The sequence below is a fragment of the Microcaecilia unicolor genome, chromosome 9 (assembly GCF_901765095.1).
Source record: "Microcaecilia unicolor chromosome 9, aMicUni1.1, whole genome shotgun sequence".
Classification (NCBI taxonomy): Eukaryota; Metazoa; Chordata; class Amphibia; order Gymnophiona; family Siphonopidae; genus Microcaecilia; species Microcaecilia unicolor.
This window is the reverse complement of record NC_044039.1, coordinates 157,394,158-157,409,719: the sequence shown is the minus strand read 5'-3', so window position 1 is coordinate 157,409,719 and position 15,562 is coordinate 157,394,158. Positions and strand designations below refer to the sequence as shown.

Genomic DNA, 15,562 nt, shown 5'->3' with positions numbered 1-15,562 from the left:
GTTGGGATCCATGGATTGTTTGAAAGAATTTGGACATGATACAGATATCTGAAGCGGAATAATTGGATTTGCTGACCATATGTGAATGAACAGATATCTGAAGCGGAATAATTGGATTTGCCGACCATATGTAAATGAACAGATATCTGAAGCGAAATAATTGGATTTGCCGACTATATGTAAATGAAATCTGACCTTTTTCAATGATATTTGGACATTTGAGCTTATTGACAGTGAACCACGAATGTGGTTAGTACAATTGCTGTACCGCTTGAAGATCTGGCAGCAAAAAACTTTTTGCATAGCGGTCAGTAAGTGTTTTTCTATACATCTGAAGAACATTTAAATATTGAGTGACTGTTTAACTTTTTGTTGAGAAGATATATTGGTGGCATGATTTGATCTGATTAAGACTGATTTTTATGTAAGATCTAATCTGTTCATGTTATTGAAGCAGTAATAAATGGAGAAATATATTTAGCTCATGAAGTGTGATATATATTTTATGTATAAGAGATATTGCTTGTTTGAATAGGTCATATATATTTTGGATGAATACATTCCTATGGACATATTAGCATCAACCATTAACGTGCATTAAAAATGCTAATGCGCCTATAGCGCGCCTTAGTAAACATACCCCTAAGTATGTTATACGACTTTTTAAAAATTTTTGCCTACACTTCCTGAGCCATCAGCCTTGCTTTCAGCTTAATTTCCTTTAAGTACTGAACCCACTACTAAAAGTATTTCCTGTAGATCTAAAAGTATCACATTCTAGATTTGAAAAAATGGTAAGACTATCATAGAAGCAGTATTGTATAGACTTCAAAAGATGTATTTTGCATTCTCTTGCAAATCTATAAATAAGTGCTCTATTTTTAAAGTAGCTCTGCAGTCTATCAGCAAGAATAATTCTACAGTAAGTAGAAAACTAAAAGGGGGAAAGGAGAAGTAATGACAACAGTTCCCCAGACTTCTATTTGTCTGAGATTACAGCAGCATGGTTGGTGGCAGTATTTGGTTGGCTGGGGCACAGGATGCTGTGAATGTTGTGTTCATAGCCCCTGTAGGAGAAGGAATCATAATCATTGCTCAAAGGTAATATCTAAGGGTCAGAATTAGGGCCCATGATTGCAGACCTCTAGAAGCAGCACTGGTGCATTGTCACTGGCTGAAGGTTGTCACAATAACTGGACTAAGTAAGTTGGGAAGGGATATCAAACCCAGGAAAATGCCAAATGAAGGCCAGTTCCCAGTTCTGGTTCATCAACCGGAAGCCAAAGGAAGAAAAAGAAACTGCTGGGTCAATAAAGGGCAATCAAGGGAAAATCTAAGCTCCAGTCAAGCAATACAGTGAGCTCTGAGAAAATGCCAGTAGCATGTTTTGTACCCTTCCTAATAATGGAGTGGAATAACCTAACGAATAGAGCAGCAGGCTGACAATAAGGGAAAGTAGGGTTCAAAACCCACTGTTGCTCCTTGTAATCTTGGGCAACTCACTTGCTCCTTCATTGCCTCAGGCACAAAATTAGGGGTCCTTTTTCTAAGGTGCGCTAACAGATTTAGCGCGTGCTAAATAAGATGCCGATAGGAATATAATGGGTGTCATCCATTAGCACACCTTAGTAAAAGGACCTCAGACTTTAAGCCCTCCAGGAACAAGAAAATACATAGTGTACCTGAATGTAACTTGCTTTGAGCTACTACTGAAAACACATGTGCCACATCCAATATTCACTGAAATATTTATAAAAATATTAATTTAAATTGAAAACAATGAGAACCTTTTAAAATGAGAAATTTAGAGACAAATTATTAGCAGCAAAATATATGTAGCTTGGAAGCAGGTCATTTACAAAATTTATTTCAAGCATTTATAGCCTGCTTATATCCTAAGTGGGTTGCAAATACAACATACATATAAATTAAAACAGGCCTGGTATGAAAGGACAGCAGACACAATGGACTGTATACACCAAATCAACAGTTAAAACATTTTTTTAAGAGTATTGCCTGTGTAAAGAACATCATCTTTAGCTGTCAATGAAAAGCAACAGTATCAGCAAGCATCCTCACACCAACTGGAGCTTGTTCCATTTGGAAGGATTAGTAATAGAGAAATGGTAGATCAGGGCTTGGCATACAGAAATTTCAATGAAAGGGAACTCTGCTTTCACACCTTGACCTAACAGGTCATAAGCAAATCATCATTAATCTTACAACAGTGGTTCTTAACCTAGTATGTTGTGACGCACTGGGACCTGGGAAGTGTGTTGCAGGGCCGGAGCAAACAGGGCAACAGTTTTGAGGACAGAAGAGGATGCTAGAACACACCCCGGCAACAGGAGACACAGCTACACAAATCCTAATGTTCTGTTACTGTGCTCCACATTCTTTCCCCAGGTTGTTGGTAGCAACCTGCTCTTAACCAGGTTTCACTTCCTGTGGCTCTCCCCTAGAAGTCACTGTCCTGCTGCACATTACATTGTAACATAGTAAATGTATGGTCCATCCTAAAAATGTGATAAGATTCGTTTAGAACCCACAATGTGTGGATAGAGGATAATTTCATTGGATATATCAGACTTTAGAGAGTTTTTGTCTCACTTGGGGTGTCACAGTTGATTTAATAGTATGGTGTGTAAGTGAAATAATCTTGTTGTATGATCTGCTATTACAATAAATATGTGCACTATATCACTATATGTTGTACTAGCCGTTAAGCCCGTAAAAACGGGCGGGATTTCCAGCAACCCTCCTCGCCGCCGCTCCCTCCCCCCTCCGTGCTGGGCCCCCTGCACTGACCTGACAGTGCCTCTCACCTCCATGTGAAAGCTCTCACGGAGGTGAGAGGCGCTGTCAGGTCAGTGCAGGGGGCCCAATAAGGAGGGGGGCGGGAGCGGCAGCGGGGATGGGGGGAGGGTGGTGCGCGTGATGTTCTTTTCCAGGCGGCAGCGTCCGACAGTCCGACTCAGTTTCCCTCTCTGTTCCGCCCTCTGACGTCATCACGTCTTGACGCGAGGGCGGGACAGAGAGGGAAGTCTCTACTGCGCATTTGCAGGTGAGTCGGTCACTTGCCATTTATATGTTTGATTGAATGTTATCCTTTCTAAGGAATATACTATTTTGTAACACTGTACTTATTAGATATATAACTCATTTTATATAAATTTGTGATCCTGTGATATGGAAGTTTAAAATTAGTTTAGGCACAGGTGATTTATTCTGTTAGACTCTCCAGTATAGAATTATTGTATATTAAATTTTAACTGCCAGACCCTTGACCATTCTTCTAACGTTTGGAGATCCCTCCTCATTGTTTCTACTCCATCCAGGGTATCCACTCTATTGGCTATCTTCATGTCATCCACAAAAAGGCAAACCTTTCCTTCCAACCCTTCAGCAATATCTCTCACAAATATATTAAACAGAATCAGCCCCAGCACTGACCCCCGAGGAACTCTACTGCTCACCTTCCTTTCCTCCGAGTGGATTTTTTTGTTACATTTGTACCCTGCGCTTTCCCACTCATGGCAGGCTCAATGCGGCTTACATGGATTCCATTTACCACCACCCTCTGCAATCTGTTGGTCAACCAGTTTCCTATCCAGTTCACCACTTTTGGTCCTAAGTTAAGCCCTCTCAAATTATTCACGAGTCTTCTGTGGGGGACCATACCAAAGGCTTTGCTGAAATCCAAGTAGATTACATCTAGTGCACGTCCTTCATCCAGTTCTTTGGTCACCCAGTCAAAGAAGTTAATACGATTTGTTTGGTAGGATTTTCCTTTGGTAAAGCCATGTTGCCTCAGATCCTGAAACCCATTGGCTTCTAGAAAATAACTATCCTTTCTTTCAGCAGTGACTCCATTATTTTTCCTACCACCAACGTGAGACTTACCGGTCTGTAGTTTCCCATTTCTTCCCTCGTCTCCAATCCTGCAGAACCTCTCCCATCTGTAAAGATCTGTTAAAAAAGTCTTTAAGAGGTCCCACCAGGACTTCTCTGAGCTCCCTCAGTATCCTGGGATGTATCCCATGCGGCCCCATAGCTTTGTTCACCTTCCGATTTCAAGCTGTTCATAAACTCATTCTTCCGTAAACAGCACAATATCTACTCCATTCCCAGATATTCCCTTGGCAGCCAACCGTGGTCCTTCTCCAGAAGTTTCCTCCATGAACACCGAAGAGAATTGTTTAGCACATTTGCTTTATTCTCATCACTCTCCACATAGCCATTCTCATTATTTTTCAGTCTTGCAATTCCATTCCTATCTTTTCTCCTTTCTCCAATATATCTGAAAAAGGTTGTCACCTCTCTTTACATCTTTAGCCATTTTTCTTCCGCTTGTGCTTTCACTATCCCTATTTCCCTCTTTGCTTCTTTGAATTTAATCCGTTAAACTTTTCTGTGATCCTCTCGTTGCGTTCTTTTGTATTTCTTGAAGAAAGCCTCTTTTGCTCTTATTTTTTCAGCTACTTGTTTGGAGAACCATATAGAGGCATATTTTCAAAGCACTTTGGGAGGCTAAGTTCCATAGGTTTCTATGGAACTTTGGGAGGCTAAGTGCTTTGAAAATGAGCCCCATAGGCTTCCTGTTTCTCTTGTTTTTGTTTACTTTCCTTGCATAAAGATCAGCTGCCACATTTGTAAGCAGCCTTTAGCTTTGACCACTGATTTTCCACTTCTCCTATGCCTTCACATGCCAACAGCTCCTTCTTCAGGTATACCCCATTTTACCAAAATCAGTATGTCTGAAATCCAATACTTTGAGTTTTGTGCGTCCGCACTTTGCCTATGCCCTTATACCAAACCATATCATGTGATGATCACTATTACTTAGGTGGGTACACACCTGGATATTGGAAACACTTCCTCCATTCGTGAGCACTAGATCCAACATCGACCCTTCCCTCGTGGGTTCCGTCAACATTTGTCTGAGCAAAAAGAACTTTGACAGGCGTCCACAATCTCCTTACTTTTCCGATTCTGCAGATGAGATGTTCCAATCCACATCAGACAAGTTGAAATCTCCCAACAGTAGCACCTCCCCTTTCATAACAACCTTTTGAATATCTTCTATCAGATCCTTGTCTAGCTTCTCCATTTGTGCAGGAGGTCTGTAGATAACCCCCGCATGGATACAGATTCCATCTTCTCTTTCCAGGACGATCCATAAAGCTTCTTCCTTTCCCCAAGTTCCCCACATTTCAGCTGCTCTGATATTGTCTCTCACATACAGTGCCATTCCTCCACCTCTTCGGCCCTCTCTATCCTTTCTAAAAAGATTATAGCCCGGTATGGTCACATCCCATTCATGGGAATTGTTGAGCCATGTCTCTGTAATAGCAACAATATCCAAGTTTTCTTCAAACATCAGGGCTTGCAAGTCTTGAACCTTTTTACTTAGACTACGAGCATTTGTGCTCATTGCTTTCCATGCTCTTAATGAGTTTAGGTGGTTTTCTATATTTAGATGACCTTTCCCTCTGCCATCATGTTTATTCTGGGGGTGACTTTCTGAATTCCCTTGTTTCCTTTTGTCACCCCCATCCTCTAATTTAAATGTCTAGAAACATATCCTATTAATTTGTCCCCAAGGATCCTTTATCCCGTCACAGAAAGATGTAGCCCATCATTACAGTACAGCCTGCTATTTCTTCTTTACACCAAGACTCAAGCCACTTATTCAATTCCATTGTTTTGTGAAGTCTTTCCTGTCCCTTTCCCCATGTAGGAATTACTTCAGAAAAAGCCACAGTCTGAACCAAAGATTTCAGTCCCTCCCCAAGCTTCTGGAACACTCTCTGTGCTGTAAACTTGCTATTGTTGGCCAGGTTATTTGTCCCGAGGTGAATTACAACATCAGTATTTGAAACCTTGCTTTCTTCTCGGATCACTTTATTTGTTCGGTACGTCTGGTACTTGAGGATCCTGGAAGGCATTTCACTAAGTTGGAACCCTTGAACTGTGTTAAGTTATTGCCTCTGATAAAGGAGTCTCCAAGCAGTAAGAATTTTCTGTTTTTCACCAATCTGTCATTGTTTTGGGGATGTTTCTTGGGATGTGCTACTTTCATTGCCTCTGGTTCCACTGCAGTACTTCTTTTTTCAGCATCATAATGATGCAATGCAGCAAAAGAATTAGACAGGTGCAAAGGCTGGGAGGGTGAGTGCTTCTGTGTAACAGGTCTGTCTACCAGAGCCTACTGTGACCCATCTATTCCTCTGTTGTTTCATTCTCTGTGGCAGTGGTGGTGGTAAATTGGCTGGGAATTGAGTAATCCTGGATGCTTCTTTAATTGTAGCTAATTCCTTCTTGAATTTGTTGATCTCATCTTTCAAAGCTGATATTTGGAGACAGACAGGACAAACTGTAAGGTTCCAGATAGTTTGCCTTAGGATTAAAGCAGAACATGTATTGCACTGAATGAAGGTTATATTGATGTGATTCAGAAGTGTGAAAAGGTGAACTATGATAGGAGATAACAACCTTGATTGTCCTATATAAAGGGAGTTCTCCTAGGGGTGGGTGGGACTATAGAGTCAGACCCTCTGCAAGTGAAAAGACAGGTCTTTTTTTTTGTTTTGTTTTAATAGAATAGAGTAGAAGGAGGTAAAGTCAGCAGTTTATCAGGTAGATATTAAGAGCAGGACACAGGTAACATCAGTTTACAATCAAACCAAGTCTGAAAACGCCCAGCTTAACTCAGAAGAGTTCTGGTTTTTTTTATTTTACCACAGAGCTGTATACAACTGCCCTTCCTCCAGAGGCACACAGTCTATGAGTCACCAGATGCTATGTAACCAAATTGACTGGATTAAGTCTCTGGCACAGAAGGTTCAAAACACAATTCTAATAAATGCACCTTTAAGACACCAGATTCTACGTAACATTAGTGAGGAGGGGGGCGGGGGGGGGGGGGGGGGGGGGGGGGACAGAGATGCTGGACAATTAGGGTGGAGGAGAACTGAGATTGGATAGGGAAATACTGGACCATAGGGGTGGAGGGGAGAGGACAGGGAAAGGGCTGGACCATAATGGTGGAAGAGAAAGGAGAGGGGATAGGAAAACGCTGAACCATAAGGGTGGAGGAGAAAGGAGAGGGGACAGGGAAACCCCGGACCAAAAAAGACAGAGAAGAAGGGACAGGGAAACCCTGGACCGTAAGGGTGCAAGAGAAACGAGAAGGGACAGGGAAACGCTGGACCATAATGGTGGAGAAAGGATAGGGGACAGGGAAACACTGACCCATAAGGGTGGAGGAAAAAGGAGAAGGGACAGGGAAACGCTGGTCCATAAGGGTGGAGGAGAAAGAAGAAGGGACAGGGAAACCCTGGACCATAAGGGTGCAAGAGAAACGAGAAGGGGCAGGGAAACGCTAGACCATAAGGATGCCAAAGGAACAAGAAGGGGCAGGAAAACGCTGGACCATAATGGTGGAGGAAAAAGGATAGGGGACAGGGAAACACTGATCCATAAGGGTGGAGGAGAAAGGAGAGGGGACAGTAAAATGCTGGTCCATAAGGGTGGAGCAAAAAGGAGAGGGGACAGAAAAACGCTGGTCCATAAGGGTGGAGGAGAAAGGAGAGGGGACAGAAAAACGCTGGTCCATAATGGTGGAGGAAAAAGGATAGGGGACAGGGAAACACTGATCCATAAGGGTGGAGGAGAAAGGAGAGGGGACAGAAAAACGCTGGTCCATAATGGTGGAGGAAAAAGGATAGGGGACAGGGAAACACTGATCCATAAGGGTGGAGGAGAAAGGAGAGGGGACAGTAAAATGCTGGTCCATAAGGGTGGAGCAAAAAGGAGAGGGGACAGAAAAACGCTGGTCCATAAGGGTGGAGGAGAAAGGAGAGGGGACAGAAAAACGCTGGTCCATAATGGTGGAGGAAAAAGGATAGGGGACAGGGAAACACTGATCCATAAGGGTGGAGGAGAAAGAAGAGGGGACAGTAAAACGCTGGTTCATAAGGTTGGAGCAAAAAGGAGATGGGACAGAAAAACGCTGGTCCATGATGGTGGAGGAAAAAGGATAGGGGACAGGGAAACACTGATCCATAAGGGTGGAGGAGAAAGGAGAGGGGACAGTAAAACGCTGGTTCATAAGGTTGGAGCAAAAAGGAGATGGGACAGAAAAACGCTGGTCCATAAGGGTGGAGCAAAAAGGAGAGGGGACAGAAAAACGCTGGTCCATAAGGATGGAGGAGAAAGGAGAGGGGACAGAAAAACGCTGGTCCATAATGGTGGAGGAAAAAGGATAGGGGACAGGGAAACACTGATCCATAAGGGTGGAGGAGAAAGGAGAGGGGACAGAAAAACGCTGGTCCATAAGGGTGGAGGAGAAAGGAGAGGGGACAGAAAAATGCTGGTCCATAAGGGTGGAGGAGAAAGGAGAGGGGACAGAAAAACGCTGGTCCATAATGGTGGAGGAAAAAGGATAGGGGACAGGGAAACACTGATCCATAAGGGTGGAGGAGAAAGGAGAGGGGACAGAAAAACGCTGGTCCATAAGGGTGGAGGAGAAAGGAGAGGGAACAGAAAAATGCTGGTCCATAAGGGTGGAGCAGAAAGAGAAGGGGACACGGAAACGCTGGTCTATAAGGGAGGAGGAGAAAGGAGAGTGGACAGGGAAACGCTGGTCCATAAAGGTGGAGAAGAAAGGAGAGGGAAATGCTGGACTGTAAGGGTGGAAGAGAAAGGAGAGGTAAATGCTGGACCATAAGGATGGAGAAGAGAGAGGGAACAGGGAAATACTGGACCACATGGGTAGAAGGGAGGGAAGAGAGGACAGGGAGTTGCTGGACCACAGGAATGAAGGGGAAGGGAGGGAAGAGGGGACAGAGCAATACTGGAACATAAACTTTGGAATTTTCTACCTCAGTATTTACGACAGCAATCACCATTAGCTCAGTTCAAGCCCGATCTTAAAAGCTTCTTGGCCCAGGATACTTACTCCTAAATCTTTTTGCTTCCTGGTGACTGCATGGAGCCGCAGGAATGAAGGAGGGAAGAGGGGACAGAACAATACTGGAACACAAACTTTGGAATTTTCTACCTCAGCATTTAAGACAGCAATTACCTTTAGCTCAGTTCAAGGCTGATCTTAAAAGCTTCTTGGACCAGGATAATTACTCCTAAATCTTTTTGCTTCCTGGTGACTGCATGGAGCCCGTTGCAGGGCTCCACAATACACAAATACTAGCCTTCTGTGCTCCCCCCTCCTGTCCTATTAACAATTGAAGTTTCACCTCTTATTCCCATTGTCTTTTGTGTGTTTTGATTGTTATGTCTTCTCTAACTTATACATTCTAAGCCACCCAGATGGCACATTCTGTTGGATGGGATAATAAATCTTAATAAAATCTGAAGCATAAGGTTAGAGGGGAGGGTGAGGGGACAGGGAATTGCTGAACCAAAGGGGTGGAGGAGTGAGTGAGCGGGAGACAGAGAGAAGAGACAGGATGATGCTAGATCATAGGGGTACAGGAGGGGGCAGGGAGATATTACCACTACTACTTATTTCTATAGCGCTACTAGACGTACACAGGGCTGTACACTTTTACATGGACAGTCCCTGCATGATAAAGCTTACAATCTAATTAGGACAAACAGGACAAATAAGGGATAAGGGAATTACTAAGGTGGGAATGATAAAACATGGGTACTGAATATGTGAGTAAGAGTTAGGAGTTAAAAGCAGCATCAAAACAGTGGGCTTTTAATCTAGATTTGAAGATGTCCAGAGATGGAGCTTGACGTACTGGCTCAGGAAGTCTATTCCAGGCATATGGTGCAGCAAGATAAAAGGAAAGGAGTCTGGAGATAGCAGTGGAGGAGAAGGGTGCAGATAAGAGAGATTTACTCAGTGAACTGAGTTCCCGGGGAGGAGTGCAGGGAAAGATAAGAGTGGAGAGGTACTGAGGAGCAGTAGAATGAATGCGCTTGTAAGTCAATAAGAGGAGTTTGAACTGTATGCGGAAATGGATAGGGATGAAGTGACTTGAGAAGAGGGCTAATATGAGCACAGCGACACTGGCAGAATATAAGTTGTGCAGCAGAATTTTGCAATCAGAAGATTGAAGGGTAGAGAGATGGCTTAGTGAGAGACCTGTGAGAAGCAAGTTGCAATAGTCTAAGTGAGCGGTGATAATGTGGATAAGGGTTCTGGTAGTGTGCTCATATAGGAAAGGACGAAGTTTGGTGACATTATAGAGAAAGAAATGACAGGTTTTAGTAGTCTGTTGAACATATGCAGAGAAGGAGAGAGAGGAGTTGAAGATGACCTCAAGGTTATGAGCTGATGAGACAGGAAGGATGAAAGTGTTATCCACAGAGATAGAGAATGGACGAAGAGGAGAGGTTGGTTTAAAGGGAAGATAAGCAGCTCAGTTTTGGCCATGTTTAGTTTCAGATGGCAGTGAGACATCCAGGCAGCACTGTAAGACAGGAATGCTGATACTTTGGCCTGGATTCCCACTGAAATTTCTGGTGTGGAGAGGTAGATCTGGGAGCCATCATCATAAAGGTGATACTGAAAACCATGGGATGAGATCAGAGTACCAAGGGAGGAAGTAAAGATGGAGAAAAGAAGAGGTCCCAGGACTGATCCCTGAGGTACACCAACTGACAGTGGGATAGAAGTGGAGGAGGCTCCACCAGAGTATACAGTAAAAGTAAAATGGGAGAGATAATAAGAAAATCAGGAAAGAACAGAGCCTTGGAATCCAAGCAAGGACAGCGTATCAAGGAGTAGGGGGTGATCAACAGTGTAAAAAGCAGCAGATAGATTGAGAAGGATGAGGATAGAATAGAGACCTTTGGATCTGGCCAGGAACAGGTCATTGGAGACTTTAGGAAGTGCTATTTCATTTGAATGAAGAGGGTGAAAGCCAGATTGAAGTGGATCAAGAATAGCTTGAGATGAAAGAAAGTCAAGACGGCGGTGAACAGCACGTTCGAGTATCTTGGATACAAAAGGAAGAAGGGAGATGGGGCGATAGTTGGAAGGACAGGTGGGGTCCAATGAAAGTATTTTGAGGAGTGTTGTGACTATGGCATGTTTGAAGGCATCAGGAACAATCACAGTGGAAAGTGAAAGATTAAGGATATGACAGATAAAAAAGGATGACAGTAGGAGAGAGAGAGTGTTAAGTAGATGAGTGGGAATAGGATCAGAGAAAAAGGTAGTTCATTTCAAGGAGGATAGAAAATGTGCAGTTTCCTCTACAGTGATTTCAGAAAAGGAAGCAGGGGGTGAAGGAGGGTTGAGAAAACGGACTAAGAGAAGGAGAGGTGGAGGTGACTTTGTTGAGAATTCAAGTTTAACCTTGTGAACTTTATCATGAAAGTATTCAGTCAGAGTCTGGGGAGAAAGTGAAAGGGGAGGTGAAGGCACTTTGAGGAGAGAGTTCAGTAAGGAAGAGACGTTGAGGGTTTGAGGAAGAGAATTTGACAACTGGATGTAGTACTGCTGTTTGGCAAGTGAAAGAGGAGACTAGAAGGAGGTCAGCAAGAATTTGAAATGTATGAAGTCAGCAGGGGCATGGGATTTCAGGCAGAGCGGGTGTAGGAACGTAAATAGCGGATTCTAGAGGTCAGCCAAGGCCCGGTACACCTTACAGAACAGAGAATGGGAGGAACAAGAGTATCCAGAGGAGAGAGTAGTATTATAGGAAGAGACAGACTCATTGACAGACTTGGATAACATAGTGGTTGAGAAGAGATTTGAAACATGGAGGACAGAGTAGAAGGGTCAATAGCCTGAAGATTCCTAAATGTATTGGTTAAGATTGGACGGGATTGGGGAGGAGGGTGTTTAAGTGTGAAAGTTATCAGATGATGGTCAGAGAGAGGAAGCGCTGAGGCACAGAAACTGGAGAGTGAGCAGCTGGAGAAGAAGATAAGATCAAGACAGTGGCCATCCTGGTGAGTGGGGGTAGTAGAGAACAGTTGAAGATTGAAAGAGGATGTTAAAGTGAAAAACTGAGAAGCATAAGAGTCAGAGGGATCATTAGCATGAATGTTAAAATTCCCAAGAATGATGGTAGGAGATGAAGGTTCAAGAAAGAAGGAAAGCCAGGAGTCAAAGTCAGTGAGAAAGGGACTTATCGGGGGGGGGGGGGGGGGGGGGGGTCAATAAATGACTGCTACTCGGAAAGGCAGAGGCGTGAATAGACGGATGGAGTGGACTTCAAAGGAAGAAAAGCAGTGAGACTGATGTGGAAGAAGAGGTCCAAATCTACAGGAGGGTGAGAGTAGTAGCAAAACATCACCTCCGAGGCCAACCAGGTAAGGAGCATAGGAGAAAAGCTAGCCTTCATGAACAGAGTCGTGGTTGAAGTACAGTCTTCAGGGCAAAGGCAAGTCTCAGTTAGGGCAAGCAGATGGAGAGTACGAGAGATAAAGAGGTCATGGATATAGAAAAGTTTGTTGCAGACACAGTGGGCATGCTACAGAGCACATGAGAAAGGCAGGGAAGAAGTGGGGAGAGGAACAGAAATGAGATTGGAGACATCATGGTGTGACCTGCATGAATAGGATGAGAGCTGATGTGGAGGACTAGGATTGGGATTGATATCCCCAGCAGAGAGCAGGAGAAGGAGCAAGAGAGTACGGGGAAGAGTAGGAGAGGCATGATGACAGTGACAAAGGCGAGATGTACTCATATGGTAGAATGGAAGGAAACGTTGAAGGTTGAGAGCTAAGAAGAAAGGAGAAGACAAGAGATGGTGAGATGATGAAAGCAGAAAGTGGGCAATGTGTTCCTGCAGTATACAGTGGTTTCAGAAGGAGAAAGAGATTGGGAAGGGACAGTACCCAGTACCAAGAAGAGAAAGTGTACTGGAGCTATAAGAAGTAACTGGGAGAAAATACAAAGTGTATGGAAAAAATGCTTTGGCGCACGGCACCTGTAGCAAAGGCCCTGGGAGGATCAGGGTGGACCTGGGAGTCACCCCGGGGAAGGCTGTGAGGATATGCAGATGGGCTGCAAGTCCTCCACAGCACCTGGAAGGCAGCTGGTGGGAGTGCTGGGCACCTCCACCATGCACCTCCCAGCCAAGAAAAGGCTTACCAGGAGTTAGGCCAAAGCCAGTATTCCTCCCCCTGAGGGTCACCTGATATTGGGCTGCAAGTGTCTGAGAAGAGATAAAGATGGAGACAGGAAATGCTGGGCTACAACTATGGCTAGAGAAAAGAGAGAGAGGATAAGATGGGCTACAAGGGTACAGAGAGTGAGAGGGAGAGGAAATGCTGGGTTTGGTGGAATCAAGTGGAAGAGGCCATGGAGTTCATCAAGGAGATGAATGGTCAACTACAAAGGGTAGAAGTGTGATAATGAGGAGTGAGTAAAAGACAAAAGGGAATAGGAGGCTGTGAAACGAGTGAGACAGGAGAAATGGGAGAGCTAGGGAGTGAGAAGAGTTGGAAAGTTGATGGAAGACTGATGAATGAGAGGTGAAATTTGAGTGGCCAGACAGAAAAGAAAGAAGAGAAATATGTCAGAGACAGAAGTATTGAGGGAATAGAAGAAGACAGGAGGAAAGTGGGGAAATGACAAATGGGTAGCAGCCACTGGAAACAGAATTAGCAGAAGACAGACACTGGGACCAACATTTAGAAAAACAAAATGTCCAGACAAGAAAAGTAGGATAAAGGTGTTTTAATTTGAATTTATTAACTGGAACATGTTAGATTTGACAAATGTGTATTGCAGATGTTTTGGTATTTTGTTCAGTAAAAGAGGAAATGCAGTTCTGTTTTTATTTCTCCCATGCTGCGGTGCATGCTGTTTGACTTTTTATTTTAATTTCTCAATTTCTAATTTGTGATCTCTTGTTCTGTATTTGTGAGGGCCAGTATGTTTTTTTGTGCAACACTGAGGTTTGGTATTCTGTTTGCATGTAATTTTTATGCAGAATTCTGTAACAGTAATAGGTGTACTGGTGATCTAGGGTCCAGTGTAATATTTTTAGTGCTGCCAATTCATTGGTTGGGTTTATTGTGTTTGAATCATACAAATTAGTGCTACGTTAGGTTTGCTACATGTATAATGAGTGAGAAATTTTTTTAGCTTTGTATAATTTTACAATGTGCCTGGTGGCTATGGAGAGATTCTCAGATGACATGAGAATCACAATTTTTTTTTTCGGTATGGTAACTTCCAAGGTTCAAGGTACTTGAGATACCGCATATTAAAAAAAAAAAAATCTAAGTGGTTTACAATGCATGGAGAAATGTGCTAATTCTGATTTACACTTGGTATTGAGAAGAGATACGGTTTTTGTGGGTTGGGTTTTTGTTTACATTTAATTTATAAAAACTGCCATACTGTGTCATAACAAAAGGTCTGTAAGGATCATGTATCCCATGTGTCATATATGAAAGCATTGTCTGTCAGAGAACCACTGCCTTATATAGAGTTGAGGAAAGGGATTTTCTCACCAAGAATTCCATTACAGTGCTGTATACACATGAAAGCTGTTGATCTTTTTACCTTTATCTTGTCGATGATTTGTTCCTAAAAATTGTAAATCTGAATCCACACTGCCACTCCTTCCATATAGCTGGGAAAATCCCAGCTGTCCCCACTTTCCTGAAATACATGGTTGATGAGACTCTGCAAAACCTTTGAAATGGAGGGGAAAAAAATCCATTTATTAGGTCAAAGCAAAATGATGTTGATGGATACAAAAAGTACATGACAAGGGATGGAGATATAAAAGAAGAAAATGTGTGGTCTATTTATAAGTAAGAATTTTAATGTAAAAAACAGAGAACATCATCACATCAGCAAACCTGAATTAGTACAATAGCTCCCATAAAATCTTTTCAAGTAGCTCTTAGTCATGAAATTTTAGTATCACGAGGGCTTAAAATATTCTGAATGTCTTTCAAGTTCCTAATCAACCCCTGTAAATGCTTGTGAACTAAAATAATATTTGGTACGTCAGTATATAAGTCTGAAGCTTTAGTGCTCATGTTTTGGGTTAGAGAGAAACCTCTGAAAAATGGAAGGTGCAAAGGAATAGAGAACGGTGAAACATATGAATGTAGAAAAGAAGGGTTTCTATTAGTAGTTACACCATCCACAGAAAGCAATCTGCCTGCTGTAGGAGATGTCAAACTTACCCTCACTACTTTCAATGAAATAAAAGTTGCTTACCTGTAATGGTAGTTCTCCTTGGACAGATGATCTTGCAGCCACACAAGTAAAGTGACTTCCTGGTGACGTCACTGACCCAGACCAGTATCCAAACTTAAAAGTTTATACATACAAAATTTACAGTACGCATGCACGTATATTTCCACCTTATACAGTAGTATAACGTCAGTCACTGCCCCCTTTCAGTTTCTTGTAATAGCTGGCAACAACTAAGGGAAGGGTGGGAGGGACTGTGTGGCTGCAAGATCATCTGTCCAAGGAGAACTACTATTACAGGTAAGCAACTTTTATTTCTCCCTGGACAAAATTATTTTGCAGCCACACAAGTGAAGACTCCCTAGCTGCACAGGTAGAAGATCACTATAAAACTGTAACCATTCTCATGACTAA

At 43.0% G+C, this 15,562-nt stretch overlaps 1 protein-coding gene across 4 annotated transcripts in view; it reads right to left on the bottom strand.

The window, feature by feature from the left end:
- The window catches only part of TOGARAM1 (TOG array regulator of axonemal microtubules 1), a 289,809-nt gene that overhangs the window by 210,055 nt on the left and 64,192 nt on the right, over positions 1-15,562 (bottom strand). For all 4 annotated transcript variants that reach the window (XM_030214411.1, XM_030214408.1, XM_030214409.1 and 1 more), the window contains exon 3: positions 14,504-14,635. In XM_030214411.1, the coding sequence (XP_030070271.1) occupies positions 14,504-14,635 (132 nt within the window). The remainder of the gene's footprint in view (positions 1-14,503; positions 14,636-15,562) is intronic.